Here is a 22,913-nt window from a genome sequence, read left to right on the forward strand (position 1 = left end):
TGCTTGTTTGTTTGTTTGTTTGTTTTAAGATTTTATTTATTTATTTATTTGACAGGCAGAGATCACAAGTAGGCAAAGAGGCAGGCAGAGTGAGAGGAGGAAGCAGGCTCCCTACTGAGCAGAGAGCCCAATGAGATGATGCGGGGCTCGATCCCAAGACCCTGGGACCATGACCTGAGCCCAAGGCAGAGGCTTTAACCCACTGAGCCACCCAGGCACCCCCATAATGCTTTTTTTTTAAAACCACCTCTGCCTAACAAAAACTTTTTAATAGTTGAACTATTTGTGTTGGAAAATTCTCAAAGCATAAGAAAACTATGCCACCTCACAACCTTAAAAATAAAATAATAAAATAAAACAAAACAAAATAAAAACACAGTGACTATAAACATTAACTCTGGAGTCAGGATGCCCCAACAAAAATCCAGACTTCTCCATTCACTAGCCCCACTGCCTTCTGCCTCACTTCAGCGCAGGATGGGCATCTTAATCGTGCTTCTTACAAGTTTTGGGGAAAAGTAAATGGATTTATAGGCAAGGACATATTTATAAATAGATGCACACTGCATTCAGTTCATGCTGCTTTGTTACATTGATATGTCAGGCTATTACTGTAAGTTGTTCCTTTCAGGTTCCAGTACCCGGGGTACCAGGTGAGCTTTTGTCCGCAGATCTCAGATTTCCTCCTCCGAGTTTAAAGGTTCGGGAGGCCTCTAGTTAGCATATGCAAAACGTCGGGGCGGGGCCTCGGAACTCGGTGTGTGGCAGGTTCCCGCCCCCGCCCCTAGAGTCAGCGCTAAGCTTCACCCGGTGGGTCGGCTGAGGGGTCCTGTCCGGGGGCTTGTTCTCTGGGGATGTGAGCGATCTGGCGACCAGACACCCCCTCCTCTAGGTAAGACTAGATGCGGGAAGCGAATCTCTGGCAGAAACACCATCACCTCTGGGCCGCGGCACTCCTCCGTCTTCCAGTTTCCGCGGCGCGGGCGGGACGAGTACCTGCGCGGCAGCGGACAGGTTGGGACCGGCCTGGATTCCATCGCGCGCCCTGAGCGACGTCGCGCTGAGGCTCCTGTGCTCTCCTGCCTGCCCGATGCTGAGGCTCCCCAACTAGGTCTGCGAGAATCTCACTTTCAGCCATCTGCCAAGCCAATTAAATGAGACCACGACCCCGGGAAAGGGTCAGCATCCTCCACCGTTATACCCACGTGCACCGCTTCTAACTGAAAGGAAACTTGAGCGCAGAATTCTAGATTCCAACCCAAGAACGGAGAAAAAGGCCCCAGTGAGAAAAATGGGACTTGGAAATGAAGGGAAATAGGACTCTATTTAGAGACTCCGTTAACTGAGATTAAAGGGAAACACAACCATATCTTACAATAATATTCCTGGGAAGGATACCTAATGATTTGTCAAGTCAGGATTGCCGCTATAAATGTGCAATAGATGTGAGGATTTGGGTTACTTAAAGTTTGAAAAGAAAATGTTCTCTACAAATACTCCTACAGAACTGTCTTTGCTGCTATCAAGACTGGAATACATTTGTATCTCCTAAGGCAAAGTGTGTTTTCATTAAGGTACATATTTTATTAATTTTTTTTTATTTTTTAAAGATTTTATTTATTTTTTTTTTATTTGACAGAGATCACCATTAGGCAGAGACAGGCAGAGAGAGAGGAAGGGAAGTAGGCTCCTTGCTGCCCGATATAGGGCTCTATCTGAGGACACTGGGATCACGACCTGAGCCGAAGGCAGAGGCTTTAACCCACTGAGCCACCCAGGTGCCCCAAGGTACATATTTTAAATAGAACCAAACATAACTAACTTCCGAATATGTTTTTCTTCACACTGCCTTGGAAGTAGCTGAAATGAACAAAAATACTAGGTTTTCTCAGTCATTGTTGTTCAGAGATTATCAATGGTTTCTAAAAGTTGGATAATTCAAGGATAAATATTTAAATGAATTTAGGTGAAGTTATTTACTGTGTCTGTTTTCTAAGATTACACTCTCTGATCTATGAGTGCCCAGCTGTGTTCATTCTGGTTGAATTTGCTACGTGTGTTTACAGGAAGCAGATGGGAAGGAAGCTTTATTGAGCAACTGCTATGTGCCTAGAACGAGACTGAGCAGTTCCTGAACAACCTCGTGAGGTGGGTGTGGTTGTACACATTTGTTTCTTTTTTAATATTTGAGAGAGAGAGAAAGAGAGTGCACAAGTGGGCGGAGTGGCAGACCAAGGGAAAGGGAGAAGCAGGATCCCTACTGAGCCGGGAGTCTGATGTGGGGCTCATCCCAGGACCCTGGGATCATGAGCCAAAGAGGCAAATGCTTAATCAACTGAGCCACCCAGGCATCTGGTTATCCACATTTTAAGAACAAGCTTGAGGAGGTTAAGTACTTGGCACAAACAGGGGTGAGGTGAGGAGGAATTGGAGCTTTGGACTCCAAAGTCATGTTTTTTCCACTAAACCGTGGCCACCACAAACCCAAACCTGAAAAGAGAGTGGGGGATAAAGCCTAAAGCCGGGAAGGTCTGCAATAAGATGTCAGAGTTTTAAATAGTCCATTCCGTTATTAACAACTATTAGCAAATCATTTAGAATAAAGGAATAAATTGGAAGTTATTTGGATAAGCTAGAGACATGATGAATGGTAACAAGTATGAAAAGATAATTTTGGGGGGCGCCTTGGTGGCTCAGATGGTTAAGCATCCAGCTGTTGATTTCGGCTCAGGTCATGACCTCAGGGACATGAGATCAAGCCCCACATCACGCTTTAAGGGGGATGATCTTCTTCAGGATTCTCTTTCTCTCCCTCTACCCCTCTCACCCCTCTCTCTTAAATAAATAATCTTTCAAAAAAAAAATTTTTGGAAAAGGATGAAGTGATGAAGGATGAAGCCTGGAAGGGGATGATGACTTCATCAGCAAATGTTTCACACGAGCCAAAAAGAATAATGCCATAGATGACAAAATGGAATCCGAAGCATGTGTTCGAAAGATCACTTGCATCTGCTCTTACAGTGGTCTTGACCAGAAGCAGAACTCTTCTGGCCTGCATGTTGAGTATGCAGTTCACACCTCATTCATGCTCTTTGAAGTTGTGTGGAGAGCTTCATTTCCGCAAACTTCCCTAGTGTTTGCTTTTGTCTTTTATTTTTTTCTTGGAGGCTGGATGGAGGGGGGGGGGGGTTACAGAAAACCTTATGAGTGGATGGTAGGTGATAGTTCTACTTCCTGGTTTCCTGAGATTCTAAGTACTTAATAGAAAATTCGAGAAAAACTAGATTATTTTAGTTCTAGCATTCAGGAAAAGGTGTTTTTGATATGTTTACCTCTCTGTTGTTTCACAAAGATCTGTTTCTCTGTTTGGGTTTTTTCCTTCTAATGAGATTCCAAAAAGAGGGTGGCTGCGGAAGAGTTGGGTTCCTGTGTCGCAAGCCCTCAGAAGGGGGTGGGCTCTGGTGTATAAAGCCATTGCTCTTGACAGCTCAGTTCTAAAGGACTCCAGACTCCCAGGAGAGGGTGGGGCAATGGGACAGGGACTCCCAGCAGGGAACATCAGGAAGGAGCAGGAGTTGGATCTGAAGGCAGGAAACTGGACTCGGTTTTAGAAAGAAATAAGCTCAGGACACAAAAGAAACAGGTAACTCTGATTTCTCTTTGTATTACTTCGAAGGATGTTCTGTGTGACCAGGCTTCCAAAGCTTGTGGGTCTGTCCTAGCTCTGATTTGTGGGCACGGTTTCTGTTCTAAATTTTCTAGGGAAGACCCAGTTAGAAAGATGCTGTTCTGTTTTCAGACTGTCCCATGTAGAATTTGAAAAACCTCAGTGCTTACAACAATAAGAGAAGTCCAAGGCCGCAGAGGGTCCCACAGAATGAAATGTTTTTAAGGGATAGGGGATGGGGAGAAGGAGTAGATTTTTTTTTCTTTTTTTTTTTGTTACTTAAGGCATAATCTACATACAATATAAAGTATGGATTTTAAGTTTGAGTGTTTGCAGTTATATACACCCATGTATCCATATCTCATCAAGATATAGGATATTTCATCACTCCAAAAGTTCCCTTGTGCTCTACTGCAGTCAGTTCCTCCCCTGTCTCCCACCCTGGGCTACCTACTACTGATCCAGTTTCTACATTGTAGATTAGTTCTGCTGGTTTTAGGACTATATACATTAATGGAATCACAGTTTTGTGTCTGGATTCTTTGACAGAGCATAACTTTATAAACATTCATGCAAGTTGTGCAGTAGTTCAATGCTTCTTGTTGCTGATTAAAGCAGTATTTGTTGCTTATGTATATAATATTGTCCATTCACTTTCAATAGACATTTCAGCTTCTTCCTGTTTTTTCACTATTGTGAGTATATGAATTTTCTTGTATAGAGTGTCAAATGGTTTCCCAAAGAGTTGGTATCATTTTACTTTCCCACAAGCAATGTGTATGAATTCTAAATCTTTGTTAACATTCGGTTTGCTAGTCTGTTTGTGCTTAGGTGTTCTAGTGGTTATAAAATGGAAAACCTGTGGTTTTCCTTTCCATTTTCCTAATGGTATCTGTGAAGTAGCAGATACGGTTTTCTGATGAAATCCAGTTTATCGATTTATTTTAAGTCGAGTCTTTCTTACCATTTCGGTGACACATTTTGCAATCCCTGTGTCATAATCATCTGTTTTCCTTAGAGGTTACTCTGTGGTTCCTGGAATAGATGATGTCAAATTAGTTTTGGCGTATGGAGTGAAGTAGAGATCAGTGAAATGCATTTTAAGGTAGACGAAGGCTAAGATACTGGAAATTGGTGAAAACACCCTCCCATCCAGGATTTTGCAACAGAGGAATGGTAATTTAGCAACTCCCTGCAATCACTTCCCTATGCTTGTCTCCCACATTGGCTGGCTTGACTTATGCAGACAGTCCCTCCCTTTATTTGGATGTTTTCACTCAAAGTCCTATTCTCTTCTCCATTAATAGCAAGTAGATTGAAAGGCATAATTAGTGTTATACTCTACTGTCAGTGACAGGCATATATTTCAGTTCTCAGTAGTCAGATTTTGGGTTTGCTTCTGTCTGGTGAGGGGCTTGGCTCCAGCGGCATTGAAAAACCTGAACGATGAGTTTTTGGAAAATGGGACCAATACTGGCCCTCACTCTGTTTCTAAAACAGCTTTGGAGCTTGGGGAGTGAAACCCTTTGCAGATGTCATCTCTCTTGACCTGATGTCCCAAGTCCTTTGGCATTTAGAGGTGGTGAGATTCATGGTTATTTTAAAATGCCAACCTGAGGCTGTGTTATTGGAAATTGATGTTTTGACTGCAGTAAAGGTTCTGGAGAATAGTCTGAAAATTAGGGTAGCCCATTCTCAGAGGCTAGTTGCCTTGTCAAGCACCCTTTCTGAGACGACTGAAATGTTTAGTAGGGAGAATCGGACAGGAATTGAGTGGAGACTGGGGATTCTAGATAGTTTTCTCCAAACGTATTAGCACCTCAGTTAATCTTGGCAGCATCTTCTAAACAAACATAGGAGAGGATTTGAGGAAATGGCTCCTTTCTGCTGACCTAGTCTCTGATATACCAAGGTTGTGGGAAACCTTTGGAAAAACCACATTTGGGAAACATCTTTGCTTTGATAGGTCATCTTGCTCCCCGGCATCAGGGAGGCCACAGCTCTGAAGTCTCCAGCAGTGGGAGGAGAATTCCATTTTTTCAGAGTGGGCTGAGGAATGTGGCCACCCTAAAGTCCCCCTAACTTGGGAGGTCCACCCAGGCCTCAAGGAGACCGGAGGCCCACTAGTGTATGCCAGTTTCTATAGTTCTTGCTTTTTAATAGTTGTCTATTATATGTTACTGGAAATACAGTCCTAGAAATATTTGTGGCTACAAAGTTTTCATATACATACACAGTAGTACACATGTATAGCCTATTGTTTAGGAAATTGGACACTTTCCATGCTTCCCACTTAGATAAGGTCTACATTGGCACAGGCCCAATACAGTTCTCCAGGGCATAGATGAAAAACACATGAAAATTTTGAAATGGACAAATATGGAAAAGGTTTAGTTCACACAATGAGTCTATAAGTTAGTTAAGGAAATACAGCCAAGTGACTGGTTGTAGACTTAAGCAATGTGAGTTCTAGGTTTACCTTACAACTCAATCCAAATGGGGATCCTGGCAACGATAAACAAAAGGTTTTCTTTTCTCCATACCATAGGGTTATAATGACCAGTGAACTTCTTTTGTGGTCAGTATAAGTAAGTTGGGAATTTCGAGGACACTATTATAAGTCAAATAATATTTATGATTATGATTATTAAAGCTATGCACATTCATACAGAAAAGATATTGGCCTGAAGCCAGTTGGAAAGATTTAAAGACATGGTTAAAAGAATAAAAACAAGGGGAAAAGTCAATAATATGGTAATGATTGGTATGAAAGCACAGATAAAAACTTGAACTCTGATAGCAAGAGATTGGAAACACACATAAGAGGATGAATTAAAAGAAATTGTTCTAAGGAAGATGAGAATAAAAATAATGAGAAGCTACCCAGCACAACTTGATCATAGCTGAAACATAAGTAATCCTTACATTTTTTTAGGAGATGGGAAAGGTCTATGAGCACCATAAAACAAAGTTGGTCTCGCTACACTCACCAGGGAACTGTGATTCTGAAGAAGGCTACAGCATCCTATGGTCTCTGAAGAAAGGGAAGTGGCAGCAGAAGTAGGTGGCCTTCCAGAAATAGACCCCAAGTAGAGACTGAGAGAAGAGACCAGACTCTTTCTGGAGGGTCCTTGGTGAATTTTAATGGAAAAATCATCATTATTTTCTTACCAGCAAAAAGAGTGAGGAACAGATCATCTCCAAGGTAATTTAGATGGATCACTTCCCAGTGCAAAGGTGTTTCGAGGTCTCCCAAGCTCATAGAAGGTCACATGTGCTGGCTGGCAACCCCAACAGTGCATGTGGCCCATTTACAACTGGGGCCCACGTGATGTGTTACACGTGTGCAGATGGTGCAACTGGGTCAGAAGTAGGTGCTCTCTAGTCCACTGGGCAGGCAGAGCAAAGAGACTGCACCCCGCCCGGGGCCACCAGAGGCTAATGCCCAGCGTTTACCTCCTCCATCTGCTGTTGCTAGACCTCTGAAGAGCTCTCCCACACGGCCCAGCTGCCCCAGGTAAGCTCTGAGGGAGATACAGCTGCTGCACCATGTCTCCTCCTGAAGGAGCAGCTGATTCTCTCAGTCTTTCATGTTATTTCTGGCATTTTCACTATAGATTTCAAATCAGGATAGTCCAATAAGCTGACTTTTGTTTAAAGAATATACTTTTATTGTATTTTCTTTTAACCAACTGCCCATATGATGTTCTTGCGCTTTTGAAAAGTGGTAATGGAGCATATGAGTCATATATGAGAATTATTACTACAGGAGCAACTTTTAAAAGGATTATCTTATTTGGAAAACATAGTCAAGTGAGAAAATCAATCTGATTCCTGTCCTTGAATAAGAATCAATGAAATGAGGGAAGGTTTAGAGTATTCTCTAGGAGGAGGATAAAATTACAAGGTCAAAAATAATGATAAATGGAAAAGTAGCAAAAGTACAGTTTTTTCCAGGATGCTGCTTTGTTGTGAAGGCTGAGACCCTCCCAAAGAGAACAAGTGTTCTATGATGACCTTAACAGGGATGTTTCTGAGAGACATGAATAAATATTTAGTCCTATATTTTCCTCTGCAACTTCTTTTTTTTTCCTTTTCTTCTTTTCTGAGAGAGATAGAGAGCTTGGGTGAGCATGGGGGAGGAGCAAAGGGAAAAGGAGAGAAAGAATCTTAAGCAGGCTCCCCACCCAGTGCAGAGCTGGACAGGGCGCTCAGTCTGCCTTCTGCTTACGTCATGATCCCAGGATCCTGGGATCAAGCCCCGAATTGGGCTTCCTACTCAGCCGGAAGCCTGCTTCTCCTTCTCCCACTCCCCCTGCTTCCGTTCCTTCTCTCACTGTGTCTCCCTCTGTCAAAAAAATAAAATCTTAAAAATATATATATATATTATATCATATAATTATATTTATTTAATAAAACCGAATTTAATAATATAATTATTTATACAATAAATATCTTATACAATTATTATATAAAACACATAATTATAGATCAATATATGTAATGTATATAATTAGGATTGTTCTAAGGGCTAGAGACAATAATTATGTATAGCAACGAATACAATATTTGGGGTCAAGCAGGAGCCAAGCAGACAATAGCTGATAGATTGCTGTCATTTTACCTGTGTGGCTTGCAGCCTCTTACATACGTAAGAGAAGAATCACTGCCTTCAGATGGTGGGTGAAAGGCTATGCTGGGCTGGAGAATTTCAGATACCTGTGTGCTGTATGGTATTTATTCACAATGAGACACAGACACTCCAGGGCCCCTACTGAAAAAGGCTTTCAGCTGCCTGGGAAGGAATGGGTCACAAATAGGGAGTGATTTGTGCACATGAAAGGGTTTGTGGGTTGGGCAGACAGAGTGTGAGAGGCATGTCCAAAACATCAGAGTCACCTGAGAATGTTTCCAGCTGTCCTGGACTCTTCAGGGCCTGGAATGCCAGAAAAGAATTTCAGGGTCGCATGTCTATGTGTAGTTTTGCAAAAACTTCCTGGACAATTTCCATCCACTTCCCCCTCTACCTTGTTAAACTCTAAGGCTGTGGCATGCAGCCAGTTTGCCCCAGGGCATGGGAAGGGGACAAGTGGTCCTTGGGCCTCCTGTGTCAGAATCATTCTGTATAAATGCAGATTCCCTGGCCTCCTGAGCCACACGTGAGGGACGGAGTCCAGGAGTCCCTATTTATCCAGTTCCCAGGCGATGTGATGGGCGAGTCAAGTTCACAAGGTCTTTGTTAAGTAGGCAGAATAGGAAAGGATTCTGGAATGAGGCCCGTGCTAGACAAAGAGATCCTGGGCTGGGGGAAGGAGAAAGAACAGCCAGATACTCGCCTCTGAGAAGTCTCCCAGCAGGCAGTGACCAGGCTGGAGCCCTGCAAGCTGAAGGCAAGACTTGGCCTCGGAAAGGGTCTGGTCACTCCTGCTGCTCTGCCCAGTCCTCCCCGGGCTAAAGGATTCCTGCTAATGTTTGGTTAGATGCTTTATCTTATTTCCTCTGGCAGAAAATCTAGCTTTGGAGCCTGTGTTTTTTTCTGTGGGAAGGAGGCTGGCAAAGGAGCAAGGAAAGGAAGCCCAGCATCCTAGGATGCATGTGTGAGGCTCCCAGATCTTTCTCAGTTTTCAACTACGATCAGAGATCTTCCCTTGTTTTTGCCTTGTTAAGCTAGAATCACTATGGATCCTCCAACATGACAAGAGAAAAGGGAAGAGAGAAGCCATGTGTTTGTCACTCTGTGCCCTATATGGTGCCTCCAGATATCAGTCAGGATGCTTGATGCTCACAGAAAGTGCACACATATTTAGCATCATTACCCCATTTTATTTTTTTAATTAATTTATTTATTTTCAGCATAAAAATATTCATTATTTTTTCACCACACCCAGTGCTCCATGCAATCCGTGCCCTCTATAATACCCACCACCTGGTAGCCCAACCTCCCACCCTTCCGCCACTTCAAACCCCTCAGATTGTTTATCAGAGTCCATAGTCTCTCATGATTCACCTCCCCTTCCAATTTCCCCCAACTCCCTCTCCTCTCTAACTCCCCATGTCCTCCATGCTTTTTGTTATGCTCCACAAATAAGTGAAACCATATGATAATTGACTCTGTCTGCTTGACTTATTTCACTCAGCATAATCTCTTCGAGTCCCGTCCATGTTGCTACAAAAGTTGGGTATTCATCCTTTCTGATGGAGGCATAATACTCCATAGTGTATAAGGACCACATTTTCCTTATCCATTCGTCCATTGAAGGGTATCTTGGTTCTTTCCATAGTTTGGCGACCGTGACCATTGCTGCTATAAACATTGGGGTACAGATGGCCCTTCTTTTCACGACATCTGTATCTTTGCGGTAAATACCCAGGAGTGCAATTGTAGGGTCATAGGGAAGTTCTATTTTTAATTTCTTGAGGAATCTTCACACTGTTCTCCAAAGTGGCTGCACCAACTTGCATTCCCACCGACAGTGTAAGAGGGTTCCCCTTTCTCTACATCCCCTCCAACACATGTTTCCTGTCTTGTTAATTTTGGCCATTCTAATTGGTGTAAGGTGATATCTCAATGTGGTTTTAATTTGAATCTCCCTGAGGGCTAGTGATGATGAACATTTTTTCATGTGTCTGAGAGCCATTTGTATGTCTTCATTGGAGAAGTGTCTGTTCATATCTTCTGCCCATTTTTTGATATGATTGCCTCTTTTGTGTGTGTTGAGTTTGAGGAGTTCCTTATAGATCCTGGATATCAACCTTTTGTCTGTACTGTCATTTGCAAATATCTTCTCCCATTCCGTGGGTTGCCTCTTTGTTTTCTTGACTGTTTCATTTGCTGTGCAGAAGCTTTTGATTTTGATGAAGTCCCAAAAGTTTATTTTCGCTTTTGTTTCCTTTGCCTTTGGAGACATATCTTGAAAGAAGTTGCTGTGGCTGATATCAAAGAGGTTACTGCCTATGTTGTCCTCTAGGATTATGATGGATTTGTGTCTCACATTGAGGTCTTTTATCCATTTTGAGTTTATCTTTGTGTACAGTGTAAGAGAATGGTTGAGTTTCATTCTTCTACATATAGCTGTCCAGTTTTCCCAGCACCATTTATTGAAGAGACTGTCTTTTTTCCACTGTATATTTTTTCCTGCTTTGTCGAAAATTAATTGACCATACAGTTGAGGGTCCATATCTGGGCTCTCTACTCTGTTCCACTGGTCTATGTGTCTGTTTTTATGCCAGTACCATGCTGTCTTGGTGATCACAGCTTTGTAATAAAGCTTGAAATCAGGTAACGTGATGCCCCCAGTTTTATCTTTGTTTTTCAACATTTCCTTAGTGATTCGGGGTCTCTTCTGATTCCATACAAATTTTTGGATTATTTGCTCCAGCTCTTTGAAGAATACCGGTGGAATTTTGATATAAATGACATTAAAAGTATAGATGACTGTAGGCAGTATAGACATTTTAACAATGTTTATTCTTCTGATCCAAGAGCAGGGAATGGTCTTCCATCTTTTTGTGTCTTCTTCAATTTCTTTCATGAGTGTTCTGTAGTCCCTCAAGTACAGATCATTTACCTCTTTGGTTAAGTTTATTCCCAGGTATCTTATGGTTCTTGGTGCTATAGTAAATGGAATCAATTCTCTAATTTCCCTTTCTGTATTTTAGATGCACAACTGAACTTGAGACACTTGTAGAATTAAGGACCTCCTTGGCCTTCACCTGATGCAGCTAGGGGTACACTCTGGAAATGCAGACAAAGCCCTACTAGTGTTGGACACTCTTATAGGCACTAAACATAGAGCCATGAACCATCCGAACAAAAAGTCCTGCCCTTCTGCTTACACTCTCATGGGACATAGACCGTCTTTTTCTGTGTGACCTTTCCAGCCAAATGCCATTGGGTAGAAGTATTAGGATAGTAAAGAGATGAAGGGATAGATAATCCAAGGGACTCCTAACACCCCAGGGAACCATAGGAGCAGACTTAGTTCTCTGAGATGTATGGAGAAGATGATGACTTTGAAGTAGCAGACAATCCACAGTCAGCATAGATGGAAAGAATGTTCTAAATGTAGAGTCAGTAGATGTTACCCTATTAAGACCACGTTTTGAAAGATAGCCAAGCCTCAGTAGTTGCCTTCCCATGACAGACTTTTCTACAAGAACTGACTCACAAAGAAAGAAGGCCCCAGTAGTTTGCCAGTGTTTCTAGCAACAACCTAGGAAGAGATAAATCCCAGACATTGAAGGCTGAGGACAGTCAAACCCAGTATGCTTCTAGCAAAATTTTCACATTGTCAGCATTACTCACAGTTATAATCTCATCCAAATTCCGATTTCCGTTGTCTCTGCACTGTTTCTATCAAGGGTCTTGTTGACATAAACAGAGACAGCGTTCCCCTCATTTAACTTAAGAGAACTATGCCACTGTCTGGGGTCAACTTGTGAAAAGATAGGGTGGTCCAGAAGGTCCTCCACACCTCCCTAGCCCCTAACAAATTCATCTTCTTGGATACCTGGAATTGCATCCAGGGACTTGCTCTTCTGGAGTGAGCATCACTTTCTCTCTCTCGGGTCTGCTTTCAAGCTACTGTTGGTCCTGGAAGCTCAATGAGAGATCCTTTCCTTGCAGTGAGGAAAGAAAGTGTTTTAATGAACACCCTCATCCTAAAGATTCCTCACTGCAGGGAAAGGTGGTCATTAGGTTGCTGCCAGCAGCCCAGGAAGAAGGGCCACCAGAATGACGCAGAGTGGAGCACAGGAGAGGACCCAGAGAGAATTCCTAGAGATCTGGATTCAAATCTTGACCATGTGGTTTGAAGCCAGTTGTAGGATACCTTGGACCTCTTACATGCTCACCTGGGAACTTGGGAGAATGCTATCTATTTTATAGTTATTATTAGGACTTAATTAGATAATATGCACAAAAGCATTCTACAGTAAGTTTGTTTCCCCATCCAAGGCCACCAAAAATGTGGAGGCTTTGTGAAAAAAAGCTGGATCCCAAATATGAAGGAGTGAGAGGGAATTTTTCTGTTTCAGATTCTCCTTTGGATTTTCTGTCTGGAGTTTGAATTTCAAACAATTTTATTTGTGGCTTAGAAAAAAAGAGCATGAACTATTAATTAGCTCCCTGCCCTACTGAGTGGTGTGAAACTGCAGACAGAGAGAAGAAATGGGCCCAGCGGTAATGAAAAGGAGAAGAGCAGTCTACGAAGTGATGCCTTGCCTTCCCAAAGTAGACTTAGCATCAGTCTGGAATGGGGAGAGATGGGGGAAAATGGCCAGTCAGATATTTATCTGGCTTAATTTTTTTAACTGAAGAATTACAGATTATCAGATTGAAAACACCTAACAAAAGTATCTTGAACATATGTTATGTGTCAAGCACCATACAGTGCAAGGGACAGTCTAATGGGGAGATAAATGTATAAATAAATACATGCCATTCAGTGTGTGGAAGATGTCAGGGTCATAGTACAAAATAGAGTGAGCAGATTAGTAGTAACTTGAGCCACTAAATCTGCGGTAAAATTGGATTTGACCTCCTAGAGGTACTTGACTTACCACATGGACACCAATAACTCACCAGCCAATGTTTTACTTACTTTCAAGTATTAATTAACCCAAGTTTATCATTTATTAGTAAGTACTCCTTACCACGTTCATGATGAAGAACACTAAGGAGGTGTAACTGTCCCAGCAATAATGAGTAAGAAGCCCATTGACAGAGGATGGTTTGACTGGAGCCCTAAGGAGTATTTGAGAACACATTCATCACTTGCCTTTCCATTTCAACTGCAGAGAGATGAAACTTTATCCTTTCACAAAACATTTAGAAATCAGTTTTGCGTTATATCCAGGATGCTAAAAGTAATTAAACATCAGCTAATTTTGACTTTGTTCCCATTTGATCAGCCATGGATTGTTTCAGAACTTCACCAAGTCATTCCTGGATTTATCCCACGGTGATCCTGTGCTTATTTGGATTTTTCTCCATGATGAGACCCTCAGAACCCTTCCTTATACCGTATTTATCTGGACCAGATAAAAACCTGACCAGTTCAGAGGTAAGTTAATATACATACAGACATATCTTTTTTTTTTTAAAAGATTTTATTTATTTATTTGACAGAGAGAGATTGAAGTAGGCAGAGCAGCAGGCAGAAAGAGAGGGGGAGGCAGGCTCCCCACTGAGCAGAGCCCGATTTGGGGCTTGGTCCCAGGACCCTGGAATCATGACCTGAACTGAAAGTAGAGGCTTTAACCCACTGAGCCTCCCAGGCACCCACATACAGACATATCTTAACATGGTTTAATTTTACTGGATTTGAATAGGATGTGGGGTTAGGGCTTCATTCAACTTGAGACATTAACCCATTGACTTCAGTGATCCCATTTTCATGATATTTGCCATTTAATACAATGATTCAAACTACTTTTCCCTCCTCACACTTACAAAAATGGGAAACTATAGCACATTATATGTCTGATAAATATTTTAACTTTTATGGAGTTCTACCATTAGTCTTAACCCATGGTAACTTTCATGGAGGACTTAGTTGATTCTGTTATACTAATCCTAGAGGAAAATCTCTGCCAGGCCTCCAGTCCTCACGACGTTTTGGGCTGCAGAGGTATAAGCAGGATCTGATAAAGAATCATATCAGTTCTTGAGGATAGTTATTCAGTTGTGAGAAACTATCAACCAGTCGGTGAGACATTAACAGCTTTATCTCAGTTTTATCTTCCCCGGAAGGCCAAATTCTCTTACTTCAAAGTTTCACGTCCTTTTTTATAATAAGAGCAACAAGAAAATGCACTCACCCAACTGGAGAATTAGCCTGCGCTGGTTTTATCCCCATCTCCAGCCAGAGCCACAAAAGTCCTGCAGAGTGTGGCTTCACCTGGAAGGCTCCTCGACATTCGTTAATTTGGTGATGAGGTGCTACAGACAGAAAAGCAAGCTTGTTGTGCGGCAATGTAAGATCAGTTTGCCACAGCTGTGTTTCTAATTTTCTCAGGTAGAAGCCTATCATGATGAAGACGAAACAAAGGACTAACAAATACAGGTCCCAAATCAAACAGTGAACCCGGTGGGGTCTGCTTCTGCAAACACTAGGGACCAGTTAATGTACCCAGGTTCCAAGGTGCCACTCAGTCCCACTAGCCTTCCAATCACTGAACTTTCCCTCATTGTTTCCCTTGTCGTTGACCTTGGGGTCCACAGAGGTTGCTGTGGACAACAGAGGCACAAAACAAAGGCTGGTGTGGTAGAGCTGCCACCATACCCATATCTTGCCCCAAAGATCAGCCCCTTCGGTCCTTCCTTTCTAGGACTGATCACTGAGGTCTGCAGCATTTCCAATGATAGCTGCAAAATACCCACCTCAAGTTGAGGGCAGAATTGAGTAAGCAGAGATTAACCAGTAGAACTGGGAGGGAAAGGCTTTGGGAACCCAGCAAATTTGGCCAGGAGGAAAATCCAGTGCATTACTTGTTCCCACTTTGTAATTGTGCAAGGTTATTTACTCTTTGCTGTCTTCTCATGTGTTCACTAGACTGTAGATATTTATGACACGGTGATGGATCAAATAAACAAAACGATTTTCACTTCTAATTTTGTAGCCACTTTGTCTAATTTTAAAAATCTTTGAACAAGAAGGAATGCTACTTTCGAAGAGCCTGAAAAATTCTAAAGTGGCTGTTGAGCATTTTTTAATTAATTTAACTCAAATGTATATACTATTTAACTTTAGAGTTCAGATTGCACATTAAGCAAATATATTCTTATGTTGGAAGGTGCATACATTCATAAATTGGTTTTGTTTTGGAGAAGGGGGAGGAGCTCTCTCTTCATAGAAAATCAGTTTTCTCTTGTGCTTTTCCATAATATGAAGAACATTCCATCCAACTGGATATGGAATTTGCTATTAGGCAAGCCACCTGTACCTTAGTAACATACTACCGAAAAGGTATTCCTTTCCCCTCCCGGTGCCTCATGGTCATGTGCTCCACTTTTCAACCTCACAGATCACAAATGAGATCTTCCCAATCTGGACATACTCTTACCTGGTGCTGCTGCTCCCCGTGTTCATCCTGACCGATTACGTCCGCTACAAGCCAGTCATCATCCTGCAAGGAGTCAGCTTCATCATCACATGGTTGCTGCTCTTGTTCGGCCAGGGAGTGAAGGCCATGCAGGTGGTAGAGTTCTTCTACGGGATGGTCACCGCCACCGAGGTGGCGTACTATGCCTACATTTACAGCGTGGTCAGCCCTGAGCACTACCAGAAAGTGAGCGGCTACTGCAGGAGCATCACACTGGTGGCCTACACAGCGGCCTCGGTGCTAGCCCAGCTCCTGGTGTCCCTGGCCAGCCTCTCGTACTTTTACCTCAACGTCATATCCTTGGCTTCCGTCTCTGTGGCCTTCGTTTTGTCCCTTTTCCTGCCAATGCCCAAGAAGAGCATGTTTTTCCATGCAAAATCCAGCAAAGAAATACAGAAGCAACCGAACAAAAATGAGGTGTCAGATGCATCTTACAAAATTAACACACCAGGCGGTGAAGAGAAGCCCGCTTCAGAAATATCCACCATTTCAGGGAACCTGGATGGTGGTCCTTTGAGCAGCCCGATGCTGCGAAATGTAGCGTTGAATGTTTTTGTGCAGTGGTTCCAAGATCTGAAGGAGTGCTACTCCTCCAAGCGACTATTTTACTGGTCGCTATGGTGGGCCTTCTCAACAGCAGGTTTTAACCAGGTTTTGAACTATGTTCAAATCCTGTGGGATTACAAGGCACCATCCCAGAGTTCTTTCGTCTACAATGGGGCAGTAGAAGCTATTGCAACCTTTGGAGGTAAGCAGACATTGATTTATCTTCCTTTAATGGCTATTCCCATTAAGTTTATGTCTTCAGTTGCTAAATTCCATGGTGGTAAACTGGTTTTGTTTGGAGGGCGTATTAATATTCTTTTTTAAATAGAAGTCACTGGAAAAAATAAAAAGAGGACCATGACACTTCTATTCAATGTGGTAGAGTTACAGCCAAATAACTCAAGAGCTCAGGATTAAGCAACAAATGATTAAATTCTGGCCAAATTCTTAAGATTCCAATTCACCATCAGGGAAGGGGTTAATAATGCCGCTTCTTCTTCCAGGTTATTTTTATATCCAAAGGAAAATACTCACCTTGTATATAAGTAAGGAGATTTTATTAGTTTAGTAAAATAGATTGAACTATCAATCAAGACTTCCAAATTACAATGGGAAGAGTTTTGTTAACAAAGGACTTGATTTAGCTAGTGCCCATCTTTAGCAATTCTAGGTTCCACACCAAAAATTTCCCAAAGTAGCTTTCTTAAGAGATTTAAGTGGAGAAGTGGAATAAATGTGAGAGTCAAGATTCCAATATCAGAAGGAAATCTGCCTTTGAAGTTTACTCTACAATAAATATTTATATCCTGGTAAGTGGAAACTTTGATTCAACTGAGACTTTAAAGATATTTTCTAGGAAGTAGGAGATTTCCACACCCTCATTTACCAAAAATTTCAGAAACTCATGTGGTGTCTGTTCTCTTATTGTCTCTCTTTTGGGAGGCTTCACCTTAACTCCTACACACCAGGACTGTGCTGGAATTGGTTCACTGAAATTCTTTCTCCTATGCTCCAAATTCTGGGGGAGAGGGAAAAGAATTTTATTTCCTTTGTAGCACTGATTCTTTCCTGGCTCACACATGGAAAAGTTAATCAAATATCAGTTATTTGAAACATAAATACCTTTTGTTTTGATAAGACGTTTTACCTTTCATTTTGATTAAAAAAAAAACTATAAATACTAACTGTCATGACTGCCAATTATTCAATCTCTTAAACTCCATAAGTCAGTACAGAGTTCACTGAAAATCTCAAGTAAATGAGACCAGATCTCAAAGACACCGAGATGGAGACCAGAAGGTTAAGGTGAAGACTCAACCTACCCAGTGCAACACATCCTTAACCCACTGAAAAAATTTACAATAAACAATGAAACAGAAAGGCAAGTATGGACAGGCTAGGTATACTACCAGAGCAGCCCTTTCACTCTTGTCTGTCCTAGCCCCTTGCATGTTGTAGCAAGTGACTGGGTTTGTGTATCACTCCTCCCCACGCTGCTGTGAACCTTTCTGACCCCTTTCTAATGAACCTTTCTGGCCCTTCTCCAGGGTGCTCTGCAGGGCATGCAGCAGATGCCAATTAAAATTGTGGCAACTACCAGACTGAAAGAAGAGTAGGTAAAGAGAGAAGCTAAAAGAAAACACGGTTGAGAAAAGGATAAATCCACATTTGGGTGGATCACACTGTTTCTGTGAAAACCATGTATTCACCTTGTAGATTTGCCCAGGATGTGGCTTTGTAAAGAGAGCATGTTGACCTATCCCATGCTCAAAGTCAATGTGTTGGAGTTCCCTTAATGTTTCTTTTTCAGGGGCTGTGGCTGCCTTTGCAGTGGGCTATGTGAAAGTCAACTGGGATCTTCTGGGGGAGCTGGCCCTAGCCATCTTCTCCATCATTAGCGCAGGCTCTCTGTTTCTCATGCATTACACGACCGACATCTGGGCATGCTATGCTGGCTATCTGATATTCAAGTCCAGCTATATGTTGCTTATAACCATAGCAGTGTAAGTATTACCAACCATTTCTCTCCATTCCTGAAACCACACCATATTCTCTCTTCACTAGCATTTCTGTAGTTCCTCGCAGAACTTTGGAAGGATTTTAATCAATTGTAGTATTTTAAATGTTGATTGTGTATTGAATGGGACACAGGTAAGCCATGTTTTCACTTAACTATTTGCCCTGTGAATGTTACTAAGATTAGTCATCAAAGAAAAAAAGAGCTCTGTGGGTTCATAACCAAAAGCAATGATTGTGACTTTTATTTCAGACTCTTTGCCCTAACAAGGTGTGGTGCAATCTGATTTTGAATGATTAAGTTTATTGTTAATTTCATTTAGTTGTTTGTGTCATTCCAGGTATGTACTTTTGTGTGAAGCAAAATAGGCTCAGCAAGTTATAAAAAGTTGGATATTGAAAAAAGTAGATACGATTATAAAAAACTGTATATCCCAGAAATCATAGTTTTAACAATGAAAAATGTTTTGTTCCATACAGAAGTTCAGGGAGAGCTGACTATAGGAAATAGGCTTTGGTATTAACTAAAAGAGATAAGAAATATTTGAATTTCAAATCATATGAAAGAAGTAGAGCCAGAAACTCTGTTAAATTCTGGGATTTAATGTGTCAAAAATGTTTGATAAGGAATTGATGAAACACAAGAATATAAGCAGACTTTGAAAAGATGGAACTAAAGAAAGAGAATAAGCTTATTGACAAGTTTACTTTTTTAATGGAAATATGTCAGTTTAATGAATCAAACTCATGTCTCTTAAGTTTCTCTTTTTATGTGAGAGGACATTGTTAAGGTAGGATTACATTGCTTCTTTTCATTTTAAGAATCTTCAGAACTGGGGCGCCTGGGTGGCTCAGTAGGTTAAAAAGTCTCTGCCTTCAGCTCAGGTCATGATCTCAGGGTCCTTGGGATTGAGCCCCGCACCAGGCTCTCTGCTCAGTAGGGAGCCTGCTTCCCCACCCCCCTCTCTGCCTGCCCCTCTGCCTACTTGTGATCTCTCTCTCTCTCTAATAAATAAATAGATCTTAAAAAAAAAAAAAGAATCTTCAGAACCAAAAGTCTTTGCCTTTGTTATTTAGAAGAGCTCTAAATAACATACACTGGCCAATCATTCATGAGTTGTAAGATGTCAAAATCTATATAATTATTAAAAGCAAACTAATTATAGATTCACTCCATTGCACAGCCAGCCAAGATCTGGCTGTCTGAAAGAATAAATACCTCACCTACCCAAATTTGAAACTGTTGATACAATTGACAGTAAAAAGGAATAACTCTCCAAATGATTCCATAGATGGGATATTGCTGGCATTTTCATAAAAATTCACTGTGAAACAGAATCTAAAACCAGATAGTATCGAATATTCTCAGGTTATGAGAACTTAGAATATTTAGTTTTCACTTTTGGAAGCATTAAATTGGATTGGAGTAATTGTGCTGTATTTCCTCAATGGGTATTCTAATTCAGCCTTCAGTTGTATTTTTAAAATTAATTCCCTTTCTTTGCTCTCCCTGTTTGTCTAAACTGGAGGAGATTTAGACAGAGTATTGGTAACAAGACATCACTTTTATCTCCAGTTTCTGTCTTTTAAAGATAAGAGTCCCTTGTGTATTTTGTTTAAAAAGAAACGTAATTCAACATTCAATGACAGATTTCAGATCGCAGTTAATCTGAGTGTGGAACGCTACGCCCTGGTGTTTGGAATGAACACCTTCATGGCACTGGTAATTCAGACCATTATGACAGTGATTGTTGTAGATCAGAAAGGACTCAACCTGCCGATCAGCATTCAGGTAAGCTGCAGTATTGCTGTTTTCCTAGTCAGGTAGCTGGGGGAATGCAGAATACCTAGGTAATCCAATATTTAATTTCTTGAATTGCTTAGTTGGGCAACTTTTAAAATAAGCAATTCCTTAATTATCATACCGTAACACAGGTTTTCGGCAATAAGCACAGTCGGTTAGTGTTTGCCTGTGGCTCCTAAGACCTCATCAGGTGCTACTCTGGTCATTGTGTCCCCTGTATGTCTGCTCTCCCTCCCATAATTCCCTTCCAAGGGTTAGGAGATTTGACTCGAAATGGTACATGATTGCAGAGCTCAGTTCCTTTTCCCTACTCTACCGCGGGACTTGAAATTAGCCCAATGTCACATCTTACATTTGGATCTGGGAAAGGGAGGGAAAAGCATGTAAGAAGTAGCCTCATTATATAAAATTTACTCATAGCATTGCACTACCCTGAAGACATAAACACATAGATCAGTGGGATTTAGTGTTTTTTTTTCACTTTGGTGGTGTTAAATGGGGTTTGAACCCAAGCAACCTTGGCTCCAGAACCCACATTCTTAGTTACTGCATTTCTTACACTTTTATAGCTGATTCTTCTAAGATAGAAGAAAATATTGTGCAAATCTAAATGATGCATGTTAAAGTCCTAGGTCTTAGTCATCCCACAATCCAAGCAAATCAGCGCCATGACTGTGTATTATCAATGATATACACAGTCATATTTTATGTGTGTCTAATTAATTCCATTTGTTTTTCTCTAGTTTTTAGTTTATGGGAGTTATTTTGCCGTTATTGCTGCCATTTTTCTAACGAGAAGCACATACATCATCTACTCAACCAAATGCCAAAAGCAAGCACAGAGCTCTCCAGCAAGTCAGAACCCAGATGAGCTCCACCCAGAGGGACCAAGGAATGTCATTACAGGAACAAAGCTCTGACCTTACGGCAGCCACTGCATCCACTGAACAAGGACCTTCTTGGTCACAAAGTCACTGAGCGCCATAAACTGACACACTTCCAAAGCCTGGATTTCAAGGAACCTTTTCAAAACCACAACAAAATCTTAGTTTTAGACCAGATACTACGTGCCCAGCTGGATGCAGCTGACAAGACCCGTCGCCTCAGTCAAATAGCCGACGTTGGGTACTCCCAACAAGTAGCAAGGATTGGGAAGTTCTGGTTTTGGTTACTCCCTAGGACATATCAATGGCATGGAAACAAACCACGAGAAAACTCCACTCAACCTGCAGTTGATGTTCCCCATTCGTAAGCAGAAATACTAACTGGACTGACCCCTTTGCTTGTTTTAGATATTTTATCTTACCAAAACAGGCAAGAGATGGACATTTTTTTTTAATCACATAGCCATTTGCCTCCTTCTTTCATTAAGTGTATTTCTATATTCCTTGCAGTTCTCTGCGAGAATTTCAAGGTCCCATTTCTAAGGACCTTTCTTCACTCCAATGCCGTGTCGGTGTGATCTCTAAAATAGAAAAACTTAAGTAGAAATTTCCAGAGTTTCTAAAAGTATTTGTAAGTAAGAAACACTGATGAGGGGGAACACCTACTTTTTAAATGGCAGAGATTGTGCTACATAAAATAAGGTGTGCAAAAATATTAAAGAGCCTTTCTAAATTTTTGATGAATTGTGCTGAGAATCACCTGTGCTTGTGTCCTTTGAAACTTCAAAAGAGGACACATGGAATAGTCTGCCATGGAAATAAAGAATGCTGATTCAAGATTTAGGTTTCAAATACACTTTTCTCCAAATTCTAAAATTCGATTATGGACTGAAAATAAAATTCAGCCCCAAAGCCAACACTTACTTAGTAGAGAAAACTAATGACATTCCTACTTCTATCAAAACCAAGGAAAAGATGATCACTATTATTCTCATTTAATTTATTGTACTAGAAGTATAAGCCAAAACAATTACACAAGCAAAAAAAAAAAAATGAGAAGAACTGTAAAAGACAAAGTAAAACTCTCACTATTCCATAAGCAAGTATATACCCGGGAAACTCAGCTAAAAGCTGAGATCGCAGTATATAGAAATCACCTGCCTTCATGATACAACGACCATTTAGAAGATTCATGGGAGTGAAATACCCAATTTATGGTAGAACAAAAATAATACAAAATAATTACATGCAATCTATTTAATAAATGTGTGAAGCATATATGAATATGCCTACAAACACTTCTGTAGATTACAAGGTAACGCCTAAACATATGGAAAAGTGTATCTTCTTCTTGGTTAGGAAGAAAAAAAATATAAAGATATCATGCTTTCCTTTTTTGTTGTTGTTAATATATAATGTATTATTTGTTTCAGAGGTTCAGGTCTGTGATTCATCAGTTTTATATAATATCCAGAGCTCATTACTTGTCCATCACCCAGTTGGCCCATTCCCTCAACCCTCTCCCCTCCAGCAACCCTCAGTTTGTTTCCAATAATTAAGAGTCTGTTAAGGTTTGTGTCTCTCTCTGGTTTTGTCGTTTTACTTTTCCCTCTCTTCCCCTATGATCATGCTTTCTAAATGAATTTATAAGTTAAATCCTATCCCGGAGGTAAAAAAAAAAATACATTTTTTTTCCAGAACTAGTGATTCTAAATTAACAAAAAAGAACCAAGAAAATACTTCATCAAGCGGGAAAATGAAATTAAATTATTTGCAGAGAATAAAATTCTATTTAAACTCTCATCTGCAGTAACATAGCAACATGAAGAGACAGTCCACTGGAAAAGAGTAAAAAGTTCTGAATCAATTCTTAGTTCCTAATGGGTTAGAC

The 22,913-nt window shown here is 41.0% G+C and overlaps 1 protein-coding gene across 6 annotated transcripts; it reads left to right on the forward strand.

Annotated features, from left to right (window-relative positions):
* Positions 1 to 792: 792 nt before the first annotated feature.
* SLC19A3 (solute carrier family 19 member 3) lies at positions 793 to 22,413 on the forward strand. 6 transcript variants are annotated; one of them, XM_059167817.1, is made up of 8 exons: positions 806 to 892; positions 1,640 to 1,788; positions 2,067 to 2,148; positions 13,580 to 13,731; positions 15,695 to 16,520; positions 18,129 to 18,321; positions 19,985 to 20,126; positions 20,882 to 22,413. In XM_059167817.1, exons 4-8 carry the CDS (start codon positions 13,582 to 13,584, stop codon positions 21,056 to 21,058), a joined length of 1,488 nt encoding a protein of 495 aa, XP_059023800.1. In that variant the 5' UTR covers positions 806 to 892; positions 1,640 to 1,788; positions 2,067 to 2,148; positions 13,580 to 13,581; the 3' UTR covers positions 21,059 to 22,413. The 6 variants fall into 6 exon arrangements, with proteins under 6 accessions (XP_059023799.1, XP_059023800.1, XP_059023798.1 ...); XM_059167816.1 differs by lacking the exon at positions 1,640 to 1,788 and having other exon boundaries at positions 793 to 892; XM_059167815.1 differs by lacking the exon at positions 1,640 to 1,788 and having other exon boundaries at positions 806 to 1,574.
* Positions 22,414 to 22,913: the final 500 nt, after the last annotated feature.

The sequence above is a fragment of the Mustela lutreola genome, chromosome 3 (assembly GCF_030435805.1).
Source record: "Mustela lutreola isolate mMusLut2 chromosome 3, mMusLut2.pri, whole genome shotgun sequence".
Taxonomy (NCBI): Eukaryota; Metazoa; Chordata; class Mammalia; order Carnivora; family Mustelidae; genus Mustela; species Mustela lutreola.

Coding starts and splice junctions, on each gene's coding strand:
- SLC19A3 (XM_059167816.1), top strand. CDS start 13,582: ATGGATTGTTTCAGAACTTCACCAAGTCATTCCTGGATTTATCCCACG. Junction 16,521..18,128: donor AGCTATTGCAACCTTTGGAG/GTAAGCAGACAT, acceptor TTTCTTTTTCAG/GGGCTGTGGCTGCCTTTGCA. Junction 20,127..20,881: donor ACCTGCCGATCAGCATTCAG/GTAAGCTGCAGT, acceptor GTTTTTCTCTAG/TTTTTAGTTTATGGGAGTTA.